This window comes from Urocitellus parryii, chromosome 12 (assembly GCF_045843805.1).
Source record: "Urocitellus parryii isolate mUroPar1 chromosome 12, mUroPar1.hap1, whole genome shotgun sequence".
Taxonomy (NCBI): domain Eukaryota; kingdom Metazoa; phylum Chordata; class Mammalia; order Rodentia; family Sciuridae; genus Urocitellus; species Urocitellus parryii.
In genome coordinates, this window is record NC_135542.1 from 46,613,777 (window position 1) to 46,640,845 (window position 27,069).

General features: G+C 41.5%; 1 protein-coding gene across 2 annotated transcripts in view; it reads right to left on the reverse strand.

Moving 5' to 3' along the window:
- Positions 1 to 10,153: 10,153 nt before the first annotated feature.
- The window catches only part of Apob (apolipoprotein B), a 40,418-nt gene continuing 23,502 nt past the window's right edge, over positions 10,154 to 27,069 (reverse strand). For both annotated transcript variants that reach the window (XM_026390890.2, XM_026390830.2), the window contains 5 exons: positions 25,028 to 25,401; positions 16,913 to 24,478; positions 16,308 to 16,422; positions 16,018 to 16,204; positions 10,154 to 12,071 (listed from right to left, as the gene is read on the reverse strand). In XM_026390890.2, coding sequence (XP_026246675.2) covers positions 10,440 to 12,071; positions 16,018 to 16,204; positions 16,308 to 16,422; positions 16,913 to 24,478; positions 25,028 to 25,401 — 9,874 coding nt within the window. In that variant the 3' untranslated portion in view covers positions 10,154 to 10,439. The remainder of the gene's footprint in view (positions 12,072 to 16,017; positions 16,205 to 16,307; positions 16,423 to 16,912; positions 24,479 to 25,027; positions 25,402 to 27,069) is intronic.

Sequence of the window (27,069 nt, forward strand, 5' to 3'; positions counted from 1 at the left end):
GACCTGGTCTGGACAGATTCTTTGTGTCAACCTGACCCCTGGCAAAACGGATTATTGTTCTAAGTGAGACAAGTGACCTAATGTTCTGCCTATTATGCACACATGGTCTGTAACCTTTTAAAATACGAGTGTGGGAAAAGAGTGCATTCTGCCACATCCCTGACTGCAAATTCCTGACAGGTGGCAGCGGCCTCTTAGCAACGCCACAAGGAGCCCGGAATTATCCAGGGCCACGATGGATGGTTCCCTTAGGGCCAGGTATGGGGTGGGGTCCGGAGATGGCCTGTTGGAGAGGAAGGAGCCCAGGAAGGCAGAACTCAGTCTCCAGTGCCACCCTGTGACAGGTCAGGGGACAGCCTCAGCCTGGTGGGGAACTGGGAGGAGCACAGGAACATCCCACCTTTCCTGCCTTGCTAGTGTAGGGCTGGGCTTCCCATCAGGGCACCTGGGTGGTTTTAGGTGTAAAGTTAATAACAGCATTCTGTGCTGAGTTCAAGAGCAGCTATGTCCCAACTGAGAGCACTCTGCACAAACCCACCTGCTCAGCTGGCTCTGCTCCCTCCACATTGTTCTCAGTGGCCTCCTTAGGCACACATGGCCTTAACCTTTAAAACTGAGAATGGGAGAATGGCACTTTCTGCCACATCCCTGATCATCAGTTCCTGATAGGTGGAAGCCAGGATCTGGTGGGAAGAGGCAGACTTGGTCAATTGAGTTTGTCACCTCTGGAAGCCTCTCCAGCAAGGCTCCAACCCTGTAGAAGAGACAGAGGAGCCCCCACTTAGCCCAGGTACATGTGTGGGGAGGGAACAAGGAGGAACATAGGGCTGACAGGAGTGGGGGATACCGTGCATGGAGGTGGTGGTGGAGGAGAGACAGGGCTTGGGGAAGGGAAGGCGGGAGTCAGGTCAGAAGAATGGAATGGGGAAGCCTTCTGGGGAGGAATGGGGAAATGTGTGGGTCATGAGTAGAGTCTCTGGGAATGCTAAGAGGTGCTTGTGATGGTCCACAGCAAGCTTGCTCTGGATTACGTAAGGGGCTCAGACAGAGGGTGGTTCCCAGGCTGAGAAAGAGAATGTTTAGGCATGGTTTCTGGTGGCCACTTCATCTCCAGTGGGGCCTGTAATGGAGATGCAACCTTAAACAAACTCAGCCCTTGCCGGGTGGATGAGAAGGCTAGAGACCTCAGACTGCAGCTTCAAGGTCTGGGCTCAGCTGTCACAGAGTCTCAGTGACCTGGCCTCCCGGGGAGCTGAGGGAAGGGCTGCACTGGCCCCTACCTTCTGACAGACACAAAGCAGAGCTGGTTGTAAAAACTTAATTAAATGAAATATTTTAACAAGAAATTCCAAGAACAGAATGCCCTGCTCATAAGCAGGCCATCACAAAAATAACAGCTGACAGGAAGCGTGTGTTCTGTCCAGTAAGAGAAAGTTTCTGCAAAAAACAAGATAGTGAGGAGCTGGCTTGTGTCAGACAAGCAGCTGAAATGGGCTGGTGGTTCCCAGAGGCAGAGCTGTGACCACCTGGCTGGGGAAAGCTTGGATTCCTGACCACAATCCATGTGTCCAAAGCTTTTCTTACCACCTACTATGTGGCAGGCAGTTCAGGAGGCTCTGTGTGCCCATGTTGTCAAGTTCACAAGGTACGCCAGAGGGGCAGTTACCAGAGAAAGACAAGGAGGCTCAGAGGGGTGGTGTGACAGGTACCACTGAGGCAGAGCTGGGACCAGCACCCAGGACCACAGGCCCCTATCCATGTTCTTTTGCCCCTGACATACTCTTTCAACCCCAGCTCAGGTGGGAGAGGCTCTGGAGGAGTTCTGGGAAATTGCAGCTTGTGCTGAGTGGGGCAATCTCTAGGGCTGGAGGGTGCTGTCCAAACTTCCTGGGGAAGAACAGCCAGATTCTGTCCTCACAGCAGAGTGAGGGTGGGCTGGGACCCTTGTTCCCACACTGAGGCCTGCACACCAGTCAGTAACTTACAGGGGACCCTTGTTCCCACACTAGTCCTGCCAAGGGGCTGGGTCAGGTGGGCCCTTCCTGGGCTAGACAGAAAGGGAACATGGACCTGAGGGACAATGATGGGGAACCACAGTGGAGCACATAGCAAGCCCAGGAGAAGGTTGGAAGGTCTTGGAAGGCTTCCTGGAGGAGGTGGGACTTGAGGAAACCCTGGAGGGTGTACCTGGCAGGGGAAGCAAGGAGAGCCTGAGAGTGGGTAGCAAGCATGATATGTCAGCAGGGGACCAGAGGAGCCTGCCCAAGAGGAGAGAGTGAAACTTGGGTCAGAAACATGACTGCCTAGGGCCATGTTGCCCTCTGTAGGTGTCAGTCACTAGGGGTCATGGAAATGCCTCCTGCTACCATGTCAGTGTGGAGCCTGTGGGCAAGATGTATTGAACACACAGCAAAGTAACTTGCTGGATTTCTCTTGATTCTCCAAGCATATGCCCCAATTTTCCAGGCCCTAGTGATTGTGTAAAGTGAAGCAGGGCTGTGTTTGGCACAGAAATTACATTTCAACATAAGTGACTATTTTTACAGTAGCAGAATTGTGTGCAAATTCCACACACCCCCGTCAGTGGTCCCTCACTTTTTTCTTCCTTGGCACAGACAGGGAACAATCAGAGAACATTCTATCAGGGACTGGAATCCACAGGGACCATCTCCTTCTGGAAAGTTGCAGATTTTACCGATTTCCCCCCATGGGAGGTTCTCACCCAGCTCCTGGAGAACAGAAGTATACATGGGCCTATCCTGACCCACCTGCCTTGTCCCAGGAAAATGGCTTGAATTTTTTTGTTAAAATAGATTCCTTTAAAAACATGATCATTGTTTCTGTGTTATATGTGTAAAAGGAGGGAAAAACTATTTTAAGGCTGGCTGCTGTTGGAACCCATTGGCCTAAAAGGAAGGCAAAATGTTTCCTAGTTAGAGGACTGGTTGCTTTTCTTAAAGGAATAGTGCAATGGGCCCATGGCTGTTGTCACCCAGACAACCCATGTGAGAAAGCTGTAGCCACAGGAGAGTTCAAATCCTTCAACAGCAGTGGAGTTTTCCTCTGGTGGGAAACAGGACAGACAGGACATGGGAATCTGGGGCAAGCTGAAGGAGGGACGGAGAGTGCACTGTAGAGTCAGGAGTAGATGGCACACAGGGACAGCCATGTGTTAGGGATGTCCTGGGAACCTCAGGAGAGTATGTAGGACAGGGCCAACAGCTTCTTTCAGATGTTAAAGAGGGGAAAGAACCTGGAGGCTGGAGAACCTGGGCAGACCCAGGCAGCCGACACTCGATGGCAAGTGATTTGGAGCCTCTTATTTCTTTATATATTAGATTTGTTTAAAGTGGGGCACCTGTAGTCAAATTTGATTCATGGGCTGTCAGTGCCAGGGAAACCACAAGGATAGAGGCCTAGAGAGGAATGGTGACCTACGCAAGGTCACAGAGTCCACTGCATCAGCAGCACACGGGGCCGAAAGCAGGCCTCCTGACTCCTGTGGAGGACTGTTCTGGGGAGAGGCCCCATCAACTGATGAAGAGCTTCTGAGAAGCCAGATTTCCCCTGGGGTTTCCCAGGAATCAGGTGCCCCATGAGGAGCTCAGAAAAGCAGGGCTGTCTTTGGAGAAGGAGAAGGGAGTTAAAGGTTGGCAAGCTCAGTATTTGGATTATTCCTGCCTCCAGTGTAATAAAGCTTGGGTTTATGTGCATTTCATCATAGCACCACAGCTTTACCCCACACATAGGGCTGAGGGGAGACCCTGCACCCTCAGTTTACATCTGTACTTGCCAGGGAAAAAGCCATCTGGGACCATGGCAGGGTGCAGGGAAGGGGAGTTGGTGTGGAGGGCAACACCCAGTCTGGCATGGCAGCAAGGATCCAGAGGCAGGAAAGAAAGTAACCCAAAGGTACCAGCCTCAGTGAGTGAGTTGTGGTGCCCTTATCAGACTCCATGATGTTAATATCCCTGACTACGTGACCTAAGATTTCAGAGAAAGGAGAAACAGTGGGAATAGCCATTTTAAATGGACCAAGTGGACTGGAAACTCATTTTATAAAATAAAATCCATACCTCAGCATTGCCTGGGGCAAAGGAAGTAGAAGGGGAGGCAGCAGACAGGCCTGGTGGGACTGGGGGGTCAGGGCAGGAGCCCAGAACTCATGGGGTGGGGCAGTTCCAGGGCCCAAAACAGGTGTAGAGGAAAGAACAGAGATGCTTACCCTCCCACCATCCTGAGCAGCTCCTGCCAGCCCCACCTCCTAGGAGAACAGGGATTATTCTCTCCAAAGACCAGGTCAGCCTCCTGGCACTCTAGTGCCCCCAACCCTCCCAAGCCTCACAGCTGTGCCTCCCTGTGAAGGGTTATTCCCTCAGTGGATGAACAGCCTTGTGTTGAGTGAGGTGTCTCAAAGGCAGCCACAGAAGGCGAGGATTGTTTCAGCAAACTCAGGGAGCCCCCAGCAGGAAGCCCTTTGCCTACCCCGCCACAAGGTGAAACACCAAAGAAAACCAACAAGACCCTAGAGGAAGAAGCCCTTATTGATTTCAGAGTTTGAGCTGGGTGGCAACATAGGTCAGGAAGACAAAGAGACCATGCAGCACAGGGCTGGGTGGCTTTATCAGTGCTCAGAGCAGGCTGCAAGGACCAAGGGACATTTTTTGTGGGGCCTTGAAGTATTTTCCTAGGGAGACTAAAAAGAACCAGTTATTGAACTAGGAATCAGTATAGTAGGACCCTGACTCATTCAATTTTTCTGGAATGAATTATTATTTTCTGAATTTCCATTCTGTAGTTGAAGAAATTGAGGATCAGAGAGGTGAAATGATTCTCCCTGATCCACACAGCTAGTGAAACACAAACTTTGGAACTCCCTCCCAAGTGTGGTCTGCTCCCCCTTCTTCCCTCTGTGTTAGTGATTCCAGGATCCCTGTGAGTCCTCCTCATTTGGGCTCCTCTCAGACAGAGGGTCACCTCCAGTCTCCCATAACAGGGCCTTGTTGACTTCTCTGTCCTGAATGCTCAGGGCAATATCTGGCTTAGAGAGGGGACTTAATAATTATGTACCAAAGATCTGAAATAATTTTTATTTGAAAGGGAGAGTTGGACCCTTTAAAAATTCCTAGTACTTTTAAGAGGAAAAGGGGCACAAAATAACTTTAGTGCTTAATATGAATCAGGCACTTAAAGACTCCCCTCACCTTTTTTAAAATTTATAAATCATCAAAATTTGCTTTTTACAGTTTTGGAGGCTGGAAAGTTCAAGATCAAGGTGCTTATATTTGGGGTTCGCTGAGGCCTTTTTGCCTTATCTGCACATGGTGGGAGAGCAGAAGGGCAAAAATGCCAAGCCTCTATCCCCTTTATAAGGTCCCTAGTTTCATTCGTGATGGCTTCACCTTTATGATTTAATCATTTTATAAAGCCCCTCCCCTTTTTTTGTTTTATTTTCTCTCTCTTTCCCTCCCTGCCTCTGCCCACCTGTGCGTGCACACCCTCTCTCTTTCTTTCTCCCCCTCCTCTTTCTTTATTCTAATTAGGTATATATGACAGCAGAATGCATTTTGATTCATTGTACACAATCACAGCACAACTTTTCATTTCTCTGGTTGTACACAATGTAGTGTCACACCATATGTGAAGTTTCTTTCCCTTTTTGTTTTGATTAATTAATATGATTTAATTAATAGCATAATAAACACCCTGCACTTACCCCCCAGCATGAGAGTGAGAGCATGATGACAGAGCTTCCATCAACCCGTGACCTGTGAGTCCTCTCCAACCTTCCCCCACCTCACCCCAGCCCCAGGCTTAACCCATCCAGCATCTTGAGTTTATCATTTGCTTGCTCTAAAACTATAATCCTAGAAAACACAGTGCATGATTTTAGTTGATGTTAACTGTATTCCAAAGGTAGCACACTGCACTTGGTTTTTGCTGTTGGCTTTTTACTTTACATTCCTCTATGAAGTTGTGTACAAGTGTCATTTTTTGGCATTCATTTTGACTTGTGTCAATATAACACAACCAATTTGTCCATGCTCAATATACATTATCTCACTTGACCTTCATAACAACTCTATAAAATACAAAGGAAACACTGTCTGCTCCTGCTCAGAGTGGCTCAATTTGTCCTTTCATGATTTCCATTTTAAGGATAAAACTGAAGGTTAGAAACTTCAAGTTACTTGCTTGAATTTACATAATTCATGAACAGGGAAGCTTGAATTTGGCCCTAGAGCCTTCTTTTGAGAAGAGGGGTATGTGTTGGCTGCCAGGGTCTTCTCTACGGCTGCTCAGCACAGCTACAGGGCAGCACCCTGCCCTCCCTCTGCTGACCTTTTCCATGGTCCCCAAATCATGTATTTATAGAAATATTTGAGTGACCTCAGCTTCCATCCAGCTAGTCTGGCCCCAGTTCAAGCCATCACTGGAGCTGTTCTGAAGCTGTCCTGAGCTCCATTACTCTTTAAGGACCTTGGTACCAGCCTGTATGGGCCCCACTTGATAGAAGAGAAGGCAGGAAGCAAAGAGCCCCCTGGGTTGCTGGGGGAAGCTGGTGGAGCTGGGCTGTTTACAGCATTGCCCTTTGCTCAGGCCACTGTCTAGTTTAGCACCTAGACTCCAGAAGCTTCTGTGTGGTGTGGTTGGTGTTGCTGCACAGCTGACAGCTGAGCCAAAGCTTACAAGAGTAGGAATGCAGGTCTGCAGCTCAGGCACCAGGCTACCTCCAAGGCTTGCTTCATCCCTTTCACCTCAAAACTGGCCCTCAAGAGTGTCAATTCTGGGGGAAAAATGGACACAGGACTAGAGCTTAGTGACTAGTACCCGTATCACTGGCCTGAAACACTTCTTAGAATTGGGGAGGCAGGAACCAGTTTGGAGGAAACAAGAAAAAAAGGGACATCTTCTCCTTGTGGAAATATATGTACCTACTCCACCAGCTTTTATGAGGCCCTGGAATGTTATTTGTTGGTGACCACCCAGCCATCCCACCGACAAATGGAACACTCTGAGGAAGATGTGTCTGACCTCCTAATGTGAAACATACAGAAGATGAGCTAAGAGGTGAGGTCCATTTCTGCACATTTATCTCTGGTTATTAGATACTTTTAGAGTAAACATCTGTTTGTCCACTTCAGTTCTCATATTGCAGGTCCCATTCAAGGGCTGTTTTGACCTTATCTCTGATTCAATGGGAACAAACCTTAAATTAGTGCCAAAAGGGGGACATAGAATGGGAAGGCAGAGGGAACTTTGGTCATTTCAACAAAAAAGGGGGCCTGGGATCCTCAGCCAACTAGTCTTAAAGTGAAAAACTGAAGAAAATGGAGGGTAAAAAAGTCTGAAGGCATCTTGTGAAGGCTGGGGATATATCTCAGTGGTAGAACACCTGCCTGGCATACAAAAGGCCCTGGGTTTGGTCTCCAAAACTGCAAAAATGAAACAACAACAACAACAACAAAAACAAGTATCTTGTAGTGCCTGATCCAAAAGGACTCTTTCATTATAAGGTTTATCCTGGGGCAGTGCCACATCTTGACATCAAATCAAAGCATACAGTTTGATCATGCTTCCAAAGTTCCAGGAATATGGGCTGGACTACATTATTTGATTTCTCCTTTGGTTTTCAACTTTGATAGTTGTTTTGTAGGAGGACTATCTGTCTTTATTGCAGGACTTTCCGTGTCACCTCACAGTATATTCTCAGGACATGTACATATTGTCCTAAGGGACAATAGGCCAGTTAATTGTACAAGAGGAAAACTTTGTTTTCTTAGGTTTCTAAAGCTATATGACATGAATACAATAATTGGTGAAAACTGTCCTTTGTTCCTATTTCTATCTCTAACCCACATCTCCAATTTTCCTGCTAGATATTTTTTATCTGAACATATCACAGCAAATTGAAACTCACCATGTGATCTCATAGCCTGTTCCAGTGGTGACATTCTGTGAGTCCTTATACTAATCATCTTCCCTTGACACATTCTTCCTGCTTCTATTGTGGCCCTATAACTCTTCAGGTTGCACAGGCTCAAAATGTCATAGTTCTGAGCTCTGCTTTACTCATTGCTATGGATTGAATGTGCCCCAAAGTTCAGGTCTCGAAACCTGAATGGTATTAAGAAGTGAGGCCTTTAAAAGGTGATTTGATCATGATAGCATTGACCTTATGGATGGATTAAGGCTGTTATCAAGGGAGTGAACTAGTGACAAAAGGGGGAATTCTGCATGTTTTCTATTTTTTCTTTTGCGCTAGCTTGCTTTTCCATCATGTTATGACACAGCCCAAAAAGCCTCTGCCAGATATTGGCCATGCTCTTGGATTCCAAGCCTTCAGAGCTGTGAAAACGATTTTATTTTCCCTATAATATAAATATTCTATCATATCAGCAGAAAACTAAGACACTTAACTCTTCTTCCTATTCTTCCTCTCTCTCACAACCGCTCCAATTCCTGGTTCCAGTGACTTACCCAGGCATCTCCATTTCTAATGGCTTTTTTAACTCATCCTTTGTGTCTTTAAAACTCAGCTACCTTGATCCTGTTCATTCTGCTTTCATAATGCTACTTTTATCCTACCCCTCCTTGCCGTTTCTGACACGTATTACTGGAGTGAGGTGCTCACAGCTGGGTTCATCTTTTTACTTGGACCAGATATAGTGGAAGCTGGTCATGAGCACCTCATGTGAAAGACAGCAGTCAGAGAGCTGGGCAACAGGTGCTGGGTGACTGTATAATCATTTTGAAGTTAGTATGTTTCCCTCATTTCAGTTCCAGATATAGATATCATCTCATGAGCCAAGGGGACCTTAAAATTAAGGCATGACTTAAAATTAAGCCATGACTCCAGGCCTCCTTTCAGTTTGAAGACTTGGTAGATTCTTGCTGCTCCCAGCTCATCAGGAAAACGTGCAAAACGAATCTGGAACCACTCATTTGTTGTACTGGGATGTGGACCTAATTTTCCCCGTCTCTCATCCTGAAATGACCCCTCATTTACCAACTCATTTTTTCTTCCTTCCATCCATCCATCCATCCACCCACCCACCCATCCATCTAACACTTTCCTTGAGTACCAGATCCATAGACCTCCATGTGTCCATCCTCTGTGGATTTTTTTCTGGCTCTTCAGTTCCAGATAGAAGAATTCTCCAAAGGCACCAATAGGCTATGTTTCCTTTTCCAGATAATGCTTGTGAATTTTAACAGTGGGCTTCATTAAGACAATACAAAGACTTTATGGAAAACTCAGAGTGGTTGAGATATTTTTGGATAAAAATGGGTCATTTCCAAAGAGACATAATGTAGGACTTGGGGGTCAGTAATCTCTAATTTTATTCCCTGAATGATATACTCTAATTTGTTTTTCAATGTCACAGAAAGGAATGTGCCATTTGATAGCTACTATGCCAAAAATATTAATGAAAGTTGGTTGCACTGAATCTTTGCAGCTTTCCCTTATGAGATCTCAGGCTGGGAACTCTGACTGAACATCGCCAATGCTTAAAATTGGAGCTTGGAGTGCATGTGTCAGGAGAAAACCTTGGGTTTTGACTACACTTTGATTACTATTAGATATTGAATTTGAAAAAAATAATAAAGTTCAAGAACATAAGTGCATGCTTGGTTGCAGAGTTGTTAGGAATCCAAGAACCCATACCTTCTCTAAGCCAATACTTCCTTTGCTTTGAATGGATCCTGGAGGAAGTACAAGGAGAATTCTGGGGTCTCCATTGCCATAAAACCCTTGGGACTGGGACTCCCTCACCATCCCTTTCAGGCTGAGTGAAATAATGGACCTTTTGGTGTATCTCAAAGCCTAACAGCCTTGCTTGGCAAAGGCAGATGGGTTGGTAAGGAAGATTGTGTGGTACATGAACACAAATGATATGCTCTTCATGATCAAATTATGTAAAAATATCTGTGAATACTTTTTCCTTTTCACTTGGCAAATACAATTTCTGAGATCAACTTCTTTTTGTTAGGTGACAAAATATTTCCCTCCATTGCTTCTCCCTTTCCCTTTCCTTTTATTCTATTACTTAAATCACAGAATATATTCTTCTAGAGGTTTTGAAATGCCAGCACATTTGAATTGATACCTTCATTTCACTATCTTTCAATAAAGTGAGTCATATTGATATACAATAAAGAATTCATTTATTTGTTTTTCTCTTCCCCCCAAGTTTAGTAAAATAACTCAGATCCTGATTTTCTTTAACTTGCTAAAAATGTCATTCCCTAGAGATCAGAGACCTCCAGAGCTCTTACACCAGCGTTAGTGCAGGTCCAGTTCTTATGTAGTTCTGCTTGTAGTCAGCTGCCTGCTGCAGGGTTGGCTCAATGTGTGGTTTTATCAGTGGCTTGGATTTCCCCCTACTATATGAAAGTTTAATTGGAACAAATAAAAAAATGAATGCTTTAAAAAATTAAAAGATGATAGTCAGTTCTCCTGGAGCAAACTTCATGTGGGGGCTTACATCATTGACTGTGGTTGACTGCAGCTCTGTCAGGAACTTGGTGATATATCTTAGAAACATGTGGTAGCTTTGAATGGACAGGTCAATCAATCTTGTAGCCTCAGCAATGAATTTTTCATAGTAATCAGAAAGTTGGTCTGAAAAATCCTGTAGTTTAGATCTGAACTGGTGCTGGTAATCAAAAATGATTTTCTTCATTGCAGTGGCCCAACTTTTAATTATTTCCTGAGCAGTGGTAGAAAGCTCTTCAATCTTTTCTTTCCCTTTTCCATCTGCATCAGTAAGGATGCTAACATATTCTTGGAAAGCTCTGTCCACAAATTGCTTAACTTGATTTGAGAGTTGAGAAGTAAATCTAGTAGCACTGGACGTATATTTGGAATGGAAGTCCTTAAGGGCAATTAAAAAGTTCCTGATCAAATCCATTACTTTTTCTTCAAGTTTATAATATTTCACCATCCAGCCAACTGTACTTGGATCAAAATATTCTTCACGAAGAGCCTTTATGTACTGATGAACCTGCTGTAAGTTTTGAGAGCTGTCCTGAAGTTGGTCTTGAATAAATTCATTGAACCTACTGAGGATAAAGTCTAGACTTTCTTTCAGATTTTGAAAAACATATAGAACATAATCTTTGAAATTGTCTTTCTCATGTAGGATCTCATTAACAAGATCAGTAAAATTTATCTCTTTTAAGATTTCAATGTCTTTTTCTATCTCTTCAAAAACAAATGATTGTAAAACGTTGCAAAGGAGACTTAGTGTCTCTGTAGTATTGATAGATAAGTAGTCAATTAATGTTACTTGAATTTCTCCTGATAAAGATTTCAACTGTTCCCTCAAGTCCGGAATTGCATCTTTTAGTTTAGAGCTTGTTGAATGAAAAGGAAGTTTAATCTGTAGGTCTTTGATTAATTCAGTTCTCTCCACTAGGTCTTGGACATACGAAAGCAGTTTATCTAACCCATTTTGGATATTTGAACATACTTGGGATAGTATCTTCCCTACCTCCTTCATGACCATACTGCTGAGTTCATCAATAGTGGACATCTCAGCTTTCCCTGGGAGATGGAATCTGGAGAACTTCAGGATATCGATGAATGAGTCAATCAGATGCTTAATTGCCCTATGGTACCCCTTGATGATTTGTATTAAGCTGTCAAATGCCTTCTCCTTGATTGTCTGGAAACTGGCCTGGCTCTCCTGAGCCAACAGTTCCTGGTACAGATTCTGGGTCTTGTCCTTCCACTCCTGGTAAGTTCTTGTGGTACTGCTGACTGCTCTCTGGAATCCCATGTCCATCTCATCAATTTGCCTCATGGCCCCTTGATAGGCTTGCTCAGCACTGTTCTGTAGACTTCTCCTCAGCTTTGCAGAAGCATCTGTCAGGCTGAGTCCTGTGTACTCCTGGTGGTACTTGTTGACATAGTCATAAAAGGTCTCTGTGGCCTTGGGCACACTGTCTTTTAGAGAGCTTAGCAATCTGGATGCTGCCCCTTCATCCCAATTAAATTTGATCTGAATGTCCCCATCAGGTTTATGCCTCCACTCAATTATGATGAGTTTTTTCTCTGCAGAGGACTAAAACAAGAAAGGGGGGACATGTTTTCAATTACTCTGATTACATAATATATTACACTAAAACTTCATTAGCAGTTAAAAGTAAAGATCAGAGGATCCTTCATATTCTGAAGGGGATTTATCTTTCACATGTCAGTTTGTATGTTTGTTTTATGGTTAAAAAACCCACTGTTAATTTCTCATTATCATATGCCTCAGAAAGGATAAAAACCATGCTTGGCATTTATACAGGAACACTTAACATTAAGGCCTTCCTAGTACTGAAAAATGGGGATAGGAGGGGAAGGATAGGGAAGAAGAATAGGGAGCAAGAGGAGGCAGAGGAAGAAGGGAAGAGGCAGAGAAAGGCACATTCAGGGAAAGAAGTAGCAAAAAAGGAAAATGTCCAGAGCCCAACCAGCAGAGAGCCAGAGTCCACATCTCCGTATTCATGCTCCAAACCTATGACAAACCTTGGTGATTGAATCAGGTTAGGTCTCCCCCTCTGGTAATGACATATTTGATTTGGCCCTAGTAGAGCTTATAAAAGACTGAGTCCTTGGGTCTCATCAAACTATTCTGTTAAGGGAAAGAATTCTAAGCTTCAAGAAATCTCCCGAAACCATGATTTAGGTGATGAGAGGGCTTTGGCTGTGGCTCAGGGTTAGAGTGCTTGCTTAGCATGTGCAAGGCCTGGGGTTCAATTCCCAGCACTGAAAAAATATATAAAAATAAAAAATAAATCCAATGATGAAATATTTGGAAGTAGGGCAGATGGTGGGGTTGGACTGGGAACGTGGCTCAGTGGTAAAGTGCTTGCATAGCATGTTTAAGACCCTGGGTTAGATCCTCAAGACCACCAAAAAAAAATTGTATATTTGGATGATTAGGCATGACCCTTATCTTTCTAGATTTTCCCAGAAGTAATAAAATAATAATAGTGCTAATATGATGTCATGTGCATGACTAATAATTAATTTCAATGAAGGATTCATTGTAAGGCTTTCTGAAGAATACTTCCTTAGTGAGTATCTTTCATCTAATTTGAGAACTCTCTGAAAGAACTGTCTTAACTTCATTGACAAATTTCTAGAGACATGATCTATCCCAACTGAATCAGGAGGACATGCACAATTTAAACAGATCAATTTCAAGCAATGAAATAGAAGACACCATTAAAAGCCAACCAATCAAGAAAAACCCAGGACCAGATGGATTCTCAGCCAAATTCTATAAGATATTCAAAGAAGAATTAATACCAATACTCCTCAAAGTATTTCATGAAATAGAAAAGGAGGGAACACTTCCAAACTCATTCTATGGGGCTAGTATCACACTGAGATCAAAAGCAGACAAAGACATATCAAGGAAAGAAAATTTAAGACCAATATCCCTGATTAACTACATGCAAAAATTGTCAATAAAATTCTGGCAAATTAAAACATACAAAAAATATTAAAAAGATAGTGTGCCACAATCAAGTGGGGTTTATCCTAAGGATACAAGGTTGGTTCAACATATGGAAATCAATGAATGTAATTCATCACATTAATAGACTTAAATACAAGCATCATATGATCATCTCAATAGATGCAGGAAAAGCATTTGACAAAATACAGCACCTCTTTATGTTCAAAACACTAGAAAAACTAGGGATATTAGAAACATATCTCAATATTGTAAAAGATACCTATGCTAAGCCAAAGGCCAACATCATTATAAATGGAGAAAAACTAAAAACACTGCCTCTAAAACTGGAACAAGACAGGGATGCCCTCTTTCACCACTTCTATTCAACATAGTCCTTGAAACTCTAGCTAGAGTAGTCAGACAAAATAAATTAAAAGGATACAAATTGGAAAAGAAGAACTCAAACTATTACTATTTGCTAATGACATGATTCTATATTTAGAAGATCCAAAAAATTTCATCAGAAAACTTTTGGAACTAATAAATGAATTCAGCAAAGTAGCAGGATATAAAATCAATACTCATAAATCAAATGCATTTCTATACATAAGTGATGAATCCATTGCAAGAGAAATTAGGAAAACTAACCCATTCTCTCTCTCTCTCTCACACACACACACACACACCCAAAAAACTATCCCTTCAAAAAAAAAATAAAGTACTTGGGAATCAATTTAACAAAAGAGGTGAAAGACCTATACAATGAAAACTATAGAACACTAAAGAAAGAGATTGAAGAAGACCTTAGGAGATGGAAAGATCTCTCTCCCATGTTCTTGGATAGGCAGAATTAATATTGTCAAAATGGACATACTACCATAAGTGTTATACATATTTAATGCAATTCCTATTACAATACCAATAACATTCTTCATAGAACTAGAAAAAGCAATCATGAAATTTATTTGGAAAAATAAGAGACCCAGAATAGTCAAAGCAATCCTTAGCAAGAAGAGTGAAGCAGGAGGCATCAAAATACCAGATGGTTAACTATACTACAGAGCCACAGTAAAAAAAAAATGGCATGGTATTAGAACTAAAGTAGACATGTAGATCAATGGTACAAAATAGAAGACAGAGACAAACCCACATAAATATGGTCATCTCACATTATATAAAGGAGCCAAAAACATACATTGGAGAAAAGATAGCCTATTCAACAAATGGTCTCAGAAAACTTGAAATTCATACATAACAAAATGAAGTTAAAAGTTATCTCTCACTCTGCACAAAACTCAACTCAAAGTAGATCAAAGACTTAGGCACTAGAACAGAGACCCTGAGCCTAATAGAAGAAAAAGTAGGCCCAAATCTTCATCATGTCAGCTTAGGACCTGACTTCCTTAACAAGAAGTAAAATTAAGAATCAATAAATGGGATGGATTCAAACTAAAAAGCTTCTTCTCAGCAAAGGAGACAATAACAGGAAGATAGAGCCTACAGAATGGGAGAAAATATTTACCACATGTACCTCAGATTGAGCATTAATTCCAGGATATATAACCCAAAAAACTTAACACAAGAAAAACAAATAACATCCTCAATAAATGGGATAAGGAAATGAACAAACACTTTACAGAAGAAGAAATACAATTGATTAACAAGCATATGAAAAAATGTTCATCATTTCTAGCAATTAGAGAAATGCAAATCAAAGCAAAAATTTCATCCCCAATCATAATGGCAATTATCAAGAATACAAGCGATAATAAGTGTTGATGAGGACGTAGGGGGAAAAGGTATACTTATACATTGCTGATGGGACTGCAAATTGATGCAACCACTATGGAAAGCAGTTTGTAGATTTCTCAGAAAACCTGGAATGGAACCATCATTTGACCCAGCTATCCCACTCCTCAGTTTGTACCCAAAGGACTTAAAATCAGCATACTACAGTGATACAGCCACATCAGCTGTTTATTGCAGCTTAATTCACAATAGCTAAACTATGAAACCAAACTAGATGCCCTTCAATAGATGAATGGATAAAGAAACTGTGGTACATACACACAATAGAATATTACTCAGCCTTAAAGAAGAATGAAATTATGACATTTGTTGGTAAATGGATGAAACTAGAGAATATAATGCTTAGTGAAATAAGCTAATCCCCCAAAACCAAAAGCCCAATGTTTTCTCTGATAAGGGGATGGATGCTAATCTACAGTGGAGTGGGGGTAGGGAAAATGAAGGAAATTTGGATTTTACAGAGGGAATTGAGGAGAGGGGTGGGATGATGGGGATGGGCAGGACAGTAGAATGAGACAGACGTTATTACCTTATGTACATGTATGATTACACTACTGGTGTGACTCAGCACAATGTACATCCAGAAGAATAAAAAGTTATGCCTCATTTGTGTAGAATGTGTCAAAATGCATTCTACTGACATATATAACTAATTAGAATAAATTCATAAAAAAAGAATTGTCTTAAATTATCTGTCCCAATTCTCTCCCTGCTCTTGGGCTTTGTCAACCCATTGGTTGGGACTCACCTGAGGGTAGAAGTAGGGGTTATTTACTATGCCATGGTTTCCTTTTTCTCCCAGGTTCAGGCCCACGGTGCCTATGGCTGGGTAGTCTGCCCAGAAGGTCTGGATTTGCTTATCTTTTTGATAGCGCATGTGGAGGTCAGCGAACACCGGACTGGTGATGTCCAGGGCAGCCTGTATTTCCGAGTCCCTGAAAGCAGAAATGCAGCTGGGTCACAATATAATGGGCACAAAGAGGGCACACATCACAATGAGCTTTGAAAAGGAATGAAGTTTCAATAAAAGTTTCATACTGCAGTCCTTTGTATTTCCCCTCTTCTTTATACAGCACACTGAAGTCACGATGTGCAAATGTTGTGTTGCTCTTACAGATGAAACTGTAGTCTTCAAATTTATATGTTTCCACCACTGTAGGGGAGAAAGTTTACATTTTGTGGGGCAAATAATTACGGAATACAGAGATATTTTCATTGGGAAACTTGGAGCATTCTATTTTAACCAAACACCTAATTTACATGTTTTTAATATGCAATGTCTAGTTCATAGTGTTTTGAAATAATTTTTTTTTTGTTTGGTGCTGGGGATCAAACCCAGGGCATCCACACATGCTAGGTATGTGCTCTATCACTGAGCTATACACTCTGCTCTATAATCTAAGTAAATAGTAAGAAGACAATGTAAGTCCTAAAATCATTATAGAAAAATCTACTTCTTTGAACCTATCCTTTTTGAATGTCAGTTATTTTCTATATATTTTTTAATGTATGGGGTATATATGTATCTCCTCCTTTAATTTTACTGAGAGTAATTGTAACTCTGGCCATAACTAAATATATAATTACTTACAACTTTCATTAAGAACATAGTATCTAGGAAAGGAGTCAGGTCATTTTCTTACCTTTTAGGTCATATTCCAGGAACTTTAAGGTTGAACTGCATGTGGAATCCAGGAATGTTTCAATATGATCTGCTTTGTTTTTCAAACCAGCACTCCAAGTGGCATTATATGGGGGAGAGGCCACCCGAAACCGTGCAGTCAGTTCTCCAAAAATAGGAATCCAAATTCCAGCAGGTATAGAGAATTTAATGGAAGGAATCTGAATAGTCTGCTCAGGCATGATGATGGTAGGCAATTCAAAGCCTCCAATCTTGTTGGCCACCTCATTTAGGTCCAAGACAGCACTGCCAATGGAAATGCTTTTTGGAAGGGTGAACGGGGTTACAATTAACTGAGCTGCAGGCACAGTTATCTCAAAAAAGGGAAATGAGGAGTTTTCCGATTCAGAATATTTTGTTAAAACATCAACTTCAGGGAATTTTATTTTGGGTAATGTTGGTAGGTTGAGTGCAAATGGTGACATTCTTGACTTTTTATAGATTTTCATTTCACTGAAGTCAACTTTGTAAGATGGAACCTGAAGATCTGTGAATGGGACTCGAAATGTAGGTGTGACAAAAACTGAATTTAGATCATTTAGTTTCAACCCAGATATAATGAATTTATCAGCCAATTCTTGCACGGGGACAGAGAAAAGATAGCCATTGGGATTTTTGGTGTACACAAGAGCAGTTGAAACATGAAGATACTGCCTCCTGCTGGTGCTGGTGGTTACCTCCAGCTTTAGGAGGTCCCATAAGCTCTTGTCATACACTGGTAGGACGATATGTTCAAGGTTTGACCCTTCTAAGGATCCTGCAATGTCGAGGCGTGCCTCTTCTTGGGTATTAGAAAGCTGTATGTTGTTCTGGAGAGACCCAGAATAAATCTGGATCTCACTTTTCCAGCTGACCTTCTGGTTCTTAGTGTTTGCATTCAGAGTCACTTCCTGGTCAATGTAAGGTATGTCCAGGAGGGAACTGAGCTGACTTGCATGACCCTGAACAAGGGCAGACATTGTCCATGGGGAGAGTTCCAAGGTGGCTTTGCTTGCATGTTCTCCTTGTGTGAAAAAAAGGCCCTGTAGCTGTAAGTAATTTTCTGTATTGTGTTCCCAGATGGCATATATGCGTCGGAGATTGGCTTCTCCAGCAAAATTTTCTTTTACTTCAAGGTTCCAGATACTATCGACCTTGGAAGCCCCTTGCAGCTTCACTGATGACCGAGTGCCCTTGGAATTCAGGTACATACTGGCCTCACTGGCAATAGTTCCCAAATATTCCCGTGAGAGGACTGAACCCTTGACATCTCCTTTAGTAGATGACTCAATGGAAAAGTAGGAGGTGAGGCTTTCTAAGCTGAGCTTGTGGTCAACTGCTCCTTTAGCAGTATAGTACAGCTTCGGAGAATTAAAATCATATTTTAATTCAGTGGATGAAGAGACAGTAGGTTTTGACTTGGTATTTCCATTAAGTTCTTGCTTGAAATTCAATCTCAAAACTGGAACGTGGATTTTGGCAGTTGTTGTCACTGATGCTTCCAAGTTTTTCTCGATTAAGCTAATAGTGCTATCATGACTGCCTTCCAAAAATTTGTTGCTGAGAGACAAAGCTGTGGCTAGCTTCAGCCCTCTTTTCCTTGTCAAACTTGAAGTGCCCTCTAATTTGTACTGTAGTGCATCAATGACAAATGAAGAGGAAGAAAGGAAATGAGCCACAATATCTGATTGATTATAAAGTCCAATATTGGTATTCAGCGTGATGGCACTTGATTTAAAGGAAAAATCATAAGTAATATTGCCCAGGGCTGGAATAAAAATATTGTTTATGGTACTCAGTTCCTTGAAATCTGGAAGAGGGACCTTGAGTAGATTCCTAGGGGCATGAAGGACTGGCAACTCAATGGATGGGAGGACAAATGTGTGTGACGGCACATAGAAGCCAGACCCTGGGATGGTGACATTGGGGGTGCTGATCACTTTGGGGATCACATGACTGGAGGCTGACATCTCTACTGTGAATGGAGACACTTCCATGTTGATGACTGGAAGAGTGTATCTGGGAGTTTGAAAGGTCCTGGGGAGCTTGTTGAGAGATCTTTCAACTTCATACTCATCAAACTTACTTTTTGCTTCATTGTAGGATGTAGTGAGAAAATCTAAGGTGTCATCTCTGACTTTCTCAAAATGTCTGTCAAAGGAATTGATATTCTGATTGATAAACTCAAAAAACACACCCAAAGGAATTGCAATGGAATGCCTGTCTTTGTTTTTTTTGTACCGAGCTTTTACACTTAAATCAAATGATTGCTTTGTTGTTTTCAAGAATTCCTTTAAGCCGGTTTCTTCCCATATGGAGAAATCTTTCAGTGAGGGTGTTGTGAGTGTTGTATAAGGTAGATTTATTTCAGGAATTGTCAAAGGAATGTTCAAGAAATCCAGGTTGGCATCTCCATTGATCTGTACATGGGCTTCCATGCTGTGCCCATTGTTCACGGCAGAGAAATTTTGATGGTATTTATACTGATTGAACCTAGCACTTGCTTGCCAACTTGCTTGCTGGGCATGAGGACTCAGGAACATTGCATAGTTGTTGAGGAAGTCTATCTTCCCTACCAATTTTAGTGGAAAACTAACTTTCAGATTTCCTTCATTTTTTGTGGTTGCAGTAATTTCAGATGGCTGTGCTGAAAAGAAAAGGGAATTTTTCAAAGTTCCAATAACTTTTCCATTTAAATGAGCATTGTGGATGCCAGTTATCTCTGCCTTCCTTTCTTTGAGCAGTGCTATGCCATTAGCAGTTAGAATACTGTGGCCAACATGCTGGGATTCAACTTCAGACTTAATTTCAAACTTAGAAGAGTCAAGGAAGCCAGATTCATAAGCGATCTTTTGGTTTACTCTTAGGTGTTTGCTGCTGATGTTATTGGACAATCCAAAGGAAGTGATGGGTCCTTCCACGGTGAAGCTGATCTGTGATTCATGTATTCCCTCATCTGAGAAGTTGAGACAGGCCAGTTTCCATGACCCTGTTCCAGAAGAAGTCCAAGTTAAGTGTCCAGCTTCCAGCAGTGTCTTGATATCATTGTTCAGGTCAACCTTACTGGATAAGTCCAGTTTGGGGATGTTCAATTTGTGGAAGTACTTTGTGTGGCTTTCCAGTTTAAGCTGGTTATTTATCTTGACAATCACACCATTATTAAACTCCAGTGTATTTTTTTCTGTGTGTAAACTTGCCATTGTATCTGATTTTCCTTCAATGGCATTTCCAGAAAATAGTATTTCACTTTCATGCTTTGTTCTCATGTACTTGCTGGAAAATATCATAAATTCCTTTAGAACCAGTGGATTAATCTTAGGGTCTGAGAGTTGTGCATTTGCTTGGAAATCGAAATTGAGAACTTCTAATTTGGACTCTCCTTTGGCAGTGATGGAAGCTGCAATCTCTGCTTTGTGCTCTGAACTAGTTACATTCTGGATGTTAGCATTTGCATCTAATGTGAAAAGGGGAGATTGGACTTTCAAAATGCTATTCAACTTGCCAAAAGTAGGTATTCCGATTGTATGTGAGATGTGGGGAAGCTGGAAGTCTGGTATTTGAAGGTCAGGAACTTGAAAATCTTTCAGGTTGAGATTTGGGATCATGACTTCTGGAATTGTAATTTTTGGCAAATGGAAGTCTGGCAGTGTGAGTAAAGCAAGAGGGGTGTCTCCCATCTTCAAATCCCTCAGATACACTTCCGGAAGTGGCCACTGCAGCTCACTGATCAGCATTTGGTCAATGGTTCTGATGATCTTTGCTTTGATTTCTACCAAGTCGATTGTAAAGGAAGGAATGTGGAAGGTGTTGAGGATAGTGAATTCTGGAGTGGAAAACCTGGATGGGATTTTTATATCTTTCAACTCTTTGAAGTTTATCTGAACTGATGGAATCCTCAGATCTGTCAGGGGAACTATGAAGTCAGGAGTCTGGAAGGTAGCTTCCTGGAGAGCATGGAGACTGACCTCAAAGGCAGGCATAGTCCCAAGGATGGTCTGGATTTTAGGAACAGTGAACCCTCGTTCCACCAAGGTTTTCACCTTTTCAGCCCAGTCTTGGATAGAGTATTGCTCTGCAAAGTCAGTAAAGTTCTTAGCAGCAAGAATCCACCAGTCAGTAATGTAGGTGACAAGTGTATTATAAACCTGGCCTACTAGAGACAGGTATCGCTCAAGTTCCCGCTGAAGGTCCATTTGATAGATCCGGTCTCGTACGTCTTCTAGAGTTTCTTGGAATCTGGCTTTCATGTGAACCAAAGATGCAGAATTTAAAGCATCCTGTAACCAATCAATGAATAAAGTTATTTTGGTGTCTTTTAGCTTTTCCCAATAGATAGCGACCATGGCTTTGATGTCCTCTACAAAAAGTTTTAGGGCCTCAGCTTTCTGTGGCAGTTCTAGAGCCTGAATTTCACCATTGATTCTCTGAGTCATCTCATGGATTTTGTTATTGGTTTCATTCACAAACTGGTTGTAATTGAACGATTTTAATTTCTTTACCAACATGTCCAGCAATCTGTTTACTTCTTCAATGAATTTTTTAAAAGACAATGCTTTAAGCTGCTTGACTGCATCATCAATAAACCCAACCAATCTCTCATAGTATTCTTTTATCTCAACTTGCTGTAGAACATTGCTTAGTTTTTGAACAGTCTCCTTCAACTTACACTTGTGGGCCAACTGTACTGATTTATCCATTAAAACCTGGATTTGTTGGTCTACTTCATATTTCCTAATTAACTCATGGACTATGGCTCTAAAAGCATTGATTTTCTCAGTTACTTCAAATTCTTCAATACGATTTGTAACAAAGTATTTGACATGTTCAATAATGTCCTTTATTCTTTGAAATGAAATTGTAGTTCTCAATTGCTCTAAAAGGACTCTGACATCAATATCCTTAACCCGTTGTTTTAACACTGTGGCAATGTCCTCGATGTCTGTATTCTGAATATGCGTGTTGAGCTGCTGCAGTTTTTCTTGTATTTGAATTCTGACTTGATACTTAGTATCCACATTCTGGATCCAGGAGGCAACACTACTTCCAGTTTTGTCAAAATCAATATTTTCAATAAATTCATACAGATCATTGATTGTCTTTACTAAATGTACACAGATATGATAATGTTCATTAAGAATCTTCCATTTTTCAATGATTTGATCAATAATCTTAGCAATAGCAGTTTTAAAATCATGTAGATCATAATTATCTTTAATATACTGATCAAATTGTATCACATATGTCTGAAGTTGAGAGAGTTTTTCATTAAAGTTGATTTTGGCATTATCCAATGCAATTTGTAGATCATTTTCTGTAATTCTATAATTTTCTGTGAAAGTGTTCAGTTTCTCCTTGGCAATGGAAACTTGTCTCTCCCAATTAAGTGCATTCAGATAGTCATTAACTTGCTGTGGGAGTCTGTTGAGGGCTGCTCTGTATTTCCTCATAAATTGATCAATATTGATGCGTTTCAATTCTTTCTGAATGGTTTCCAGAGCAGTTATAATTACTATTCGATTCCTCTCCAGATATTCTGGCAGAGTTTCAGAGAAGGGGAGGCTGATGGTGTGAACGTCTTGGTTCTTATCGTACTTTACAAAAGCAACAATTGTGAATTCTTGGGGCTTGTCAATAGCATCTTTCAGCTCTAAAGCATCAATGACATTGACGGGCTCTCTGAGTAAAAATGGCACTTTAATCGGGGAGTCTAGCACAGTAAGGTCAGCCAGGGCTCGCCCACTAAGCTCCACACCAATTTTGTCTTTAGTGTTGTAAGCTTCAAAGTCCTGGCTGTACTCATTGTTGTTCAATTGGGTCTTGAGTTTCCAGGTGCTTGTCTGCTCGGCTGGAGTGAGCAGGACACTGACTTTGTGATCAAGAGCTGTACTGATGCTTTTGCTGGACATGAGATGACTTGTGGACCCTTTGTAATCATGAGAGAAAGTGAGGGCCAGTGGTTCTGCTTTCAACAGGAATTTGCTATAGAGTTGTCCAGTGTGCTCTCCCCAGAGAGCCAGTTTTCCATTGCCATTTGTATGTGCATCAATGGCCACGGTGAATGGGGCCATTGCAGAACGGAAAACATTGCTGAAATGCAGAGAGTCCGAATTATAGTTTGTACTGATGTCAATGGATGACGCCAGCCCAGCAATGTCAGTGTTGAGCCGATGGCTAAACTCCACACCCTGAACCCTAGCTACAGTGTCTGCTTTATAACTTGCTGATAAGTCAGCATAGGAAATGGTGTAAATATGTTTTATTTCATCATTTTGGTAGGCTCCTTTGAGGTTTCCAGCCATGTTCAGCTTCAGGGGTTCCAGCCGTAATTTCCCATTGCTGGTCAGATCCAGAGCACTGTATCTCAGGTCATTGTTTAAAGTAGTTACAAGAGAAAAGGGCTGTAACTGTAAGTTAAAATTCTGCTTGTAAAACTTGTCAGTGCTATAAATGTTGTCAAGTTTGGATGAGAGGTCCAGTGATAAGCCTGCGATATTCAAACTGTTAGAGTGGTCCAGCTTCATTTCAGCATATGAGCCCATCATGTCATTTGAAAGCTTCAGTCCTTCCCTGCTGATTTTGAAGTTGAAAATGTTTTTACTGTCGACACCCAGAATCATGGCCTGATAAGTACTTCCCAGTGATACCTCTGTGAGGGCAGCTTTTCCATCCAGGCTGAATTTTGCATTGTGCTCCCTGAAGCGACCATTTGCTGTTAATTTCATGGATGCCCCAGAGAGGTCAAGCTCTGCATTCAGCTCATTCTCCAGCAACAAGGGACTGTACTTCAAGCTGGTGGTTGCACTTGTAGATAATCCATCTCGGGCAATCCTTAGTGTTGCCTTATGAGCACCAGTATTAACTTTGTCAGTGCCCAAGATGTCAGCATTTAATTCAATTCCATGGGAATTCAGTGACCCAGAAAGCAGGGTGAAGAACCTCAGTGACTTGTAGTCAGCCTGATACTCAGAACGAAGCAATGCATTTTGCTTAGAGAAGGTCAGATCCACCTTGTTAAAAGTAGAAAAGTCCTCATATTTTCCATTGCTGTCAGATTTCACAGTGAGCTCATAGTTCTCATATTTCAGGGAAGCAGTATTTTTAAAGATGCCATCTTGCAAATCAGAGGTGGAGGTGAGGGAGAGGGTTCCATCTTTGTACCTTCCAGTTATCTGGTTGGTGCCTTGGAGGTAGGAAGAGTTAAACCTCAGGTTGGATTCTCCACTGAGCTGGCCAGTGGTAGAATCCCTCTGACAAGACAAGTCATAAATGCCATTAGCATAGAACGAAGAAGCTCTGAATTGCCCATCAATCTTGACATCTTTGACATACAGATGTTGTTTCTTTTTTGAGTCAAAATGGATTGAAGCAGACATCTGTGGTCCCCAGGCACTAGATGCATCAAATGTTAGAAAACCTTTTGAGGCTGGGTTGTTTCCAACTTTTTCTACATGACTGAACTTGATTTTTGAATCCAGAAATTTGTGGCGTAGAGACCCATCACAAGCTAATGTGAGCATATTCCTTTGGTCATAAGCTGTTTCTCCAGATCCTAATGTTAAAAATTAAAGACATTGGTTAAATGAAGAAAAAAATGTCTGGAACAATCATTGTTGAAAATCTTTCAATTAAAAAGTCCCATTTATCTGGGTCAGTTGTGTAGTAGTCTCCTCATCTATAATGCAAATATAAAATTTGAAAGCATAATGTATTTCTCCAGGAAGTTTTCCCTGACTGCTGAAGACCTTTTTGGGCTCCCTTATTGATGAGTTTCACTGTATCTTATACTAGTATACTCTGTGGCACTCAAGCTGAATTATGATTAATAAAGTAAACTTGATGTATCTTATACACCCTACCATAGTACTTCTCACACTGAGTTACAATTGCTGGTTTATGTACTCCTTTCCTTTTTCTTACCTAGGTGTATATCAAATACATATTACATGTTTAATAAATATTCCTATGAGTTGAGTGGATGAAAACACTTCTGAGTAGCAAGGACAATAAGAAAGTCCGTCCTTTCCTCCCTAGAGGGGGTTCTTCCACCAGAAACTGCAATGAGTTAGCCCTGTGAACCCTTCACCTGAGCATGGCTCACCTTGGATGCTATAGGAAAACATGTCAATCACAGAGTCAGCCTTCATGTGGTATCGAGCCTGGAGACTGTAGTGGTCTCTGCTGGTGTTGCCACCAGTATAGGAGGCAGACCAGTTGTACAAGTTGCTGTAGATATTTGTGGAGAGGTCCAGAACACCCAAAAGAGGCACTCGCAGTTGATACAACTTGGGAATGGTAAAAGTCGGGACTTGGAATTCTTGAGATGGCAGCTGGAATCCCACAGACTTAAAGTTGAGGGCTGGTGTCCTAATGGTCTCTAGCATCTTCAGATCTTTGGAAGACTTGCCACCAAAAGGCAAAGGAATCTCAATTTTCACACTGTTCTTGTTCAAGGTATATTTGACCCGACCATCACTGAAATGAACAACAATGTCCCCACAGTCAGTCATCAAGAACTCAGCTCTCTGCCATCTGATCTTCCAAGCAATACCGCATCTACTCCATTTCTAAACTCTTTTTTATTGCACTACTTCCCACGCCTGGATACCTTTGCTTTTTCCTCTACCTGCCCAACAAACTCTTTCTATGCCCTTCTAAGAGCCATCCCTTAGCATTTCCATTCCACCCAAGTCATAACTAATTTCTCTCATTCTTAAAGGGATAGAGTCTCTTACACCTATCTCAAAGAGCATGCCCTGGTTCTTCTTAGATAATAAGTTATCTGTTCATTTTTTGATGTCTGCACAGTGTCTCCCTGGGAGGAAGAACTATACCTTATTTAGTGTCTATCTTCTCGCTGTACCTAGTCTAGTATTTTGCATGTAGTGGACCCTTGGTACATATTTGCTAAACTAAATTGAGGTAACTTGATATGTGGAAAGTACACAGGAATAAAAGGCAATAAATTTGGGTGACAGCTTCAATTTCCACTGTTATCTTAGTGAATTAGTGTCTCTGAGTCTCTGTGATGTTTTCTGCATAGTGGGGATAATAGTATCCTTTCTGTTGAACTCACAGTGATGGCCTTGGATATCAAATGAGAAAAAAATACCTAAAAGCACTTTGCAATCTTTTCAATACCATACCCATGCAATGTAATAACAGGATAACTTATAAAAAATAAATGGGGACAGAGGGGTTTAGCTATTATGTGCAAATAAATTGTTCATTTTATTGCTGCAAAAGGATGCCTGCTTTCAGCAGGAGGATGACCAATGACCAGTCAGGCCCTGTCCAATTCTTAGGTCCTGAAACACCAGCAGAGAAGGAGGGTTCCTGAGTCCTCTGTGCTGCCACCCTTTTCCATCTCCTACAGTCTTTTTCCGTATGGGTGCTTTGGCAGACTTCTGCCGTTTTACAATAATTTGGCCTATTAAACTGCTCCTCTGCCACTGACTATGGGAGGGTCCACATGACATAGGTCACTTATTTTTTTTTTTACCCGAGTAAAGTACAGAGATCAGTCAACTTAGAAAATACTCTAGTTTTTTTTCAGCTTGTGCTCTGATTTCTTATTTTCATGAAATAAGACAAGGAAAGCATTTCATATATTTTTGTAAATACAGAAATGGACTGAGCACTTTGGAATCTGACTTTCTGGGTAAGGGTTAAGTTGTATTGCTAAACTGGATCTCTCTCCAAATGCTGCCTTTTATTCAATGCTCAATGGTTGTTCTGACCCTCTGTAGTTAAACAGCAAGCCCATAGTCAATAATTCCTCCAGCTACTCTTAAACTCTTCACAGTCAAATAAGTGTGAATATATTCTGGTCTGGAATAGGGTGTTTACTTGTGATGGAAGAAAGCTGAATGCCTTCCAAATTCAGATTGTAGTAAATGAAACATCTTAGGAGGAAAGTATCAGAATTCCTCAATTGTCTTTTGGGTTCATTTTGGGTTGACTGTCACATTCAGACTTCACGTTTAATATAATACAAAAGTGTCACAGTATTTATGCTATAGTTATTCATCTCTTTAAAAATGCTTATATTATTTCCCTTAAAATTAAATAAAAACAGTAACAATCATGCTATGTCAAAATTTCCATGTGCTTTGCATGGTTTGAGAAACTTCTCTAGTTTCT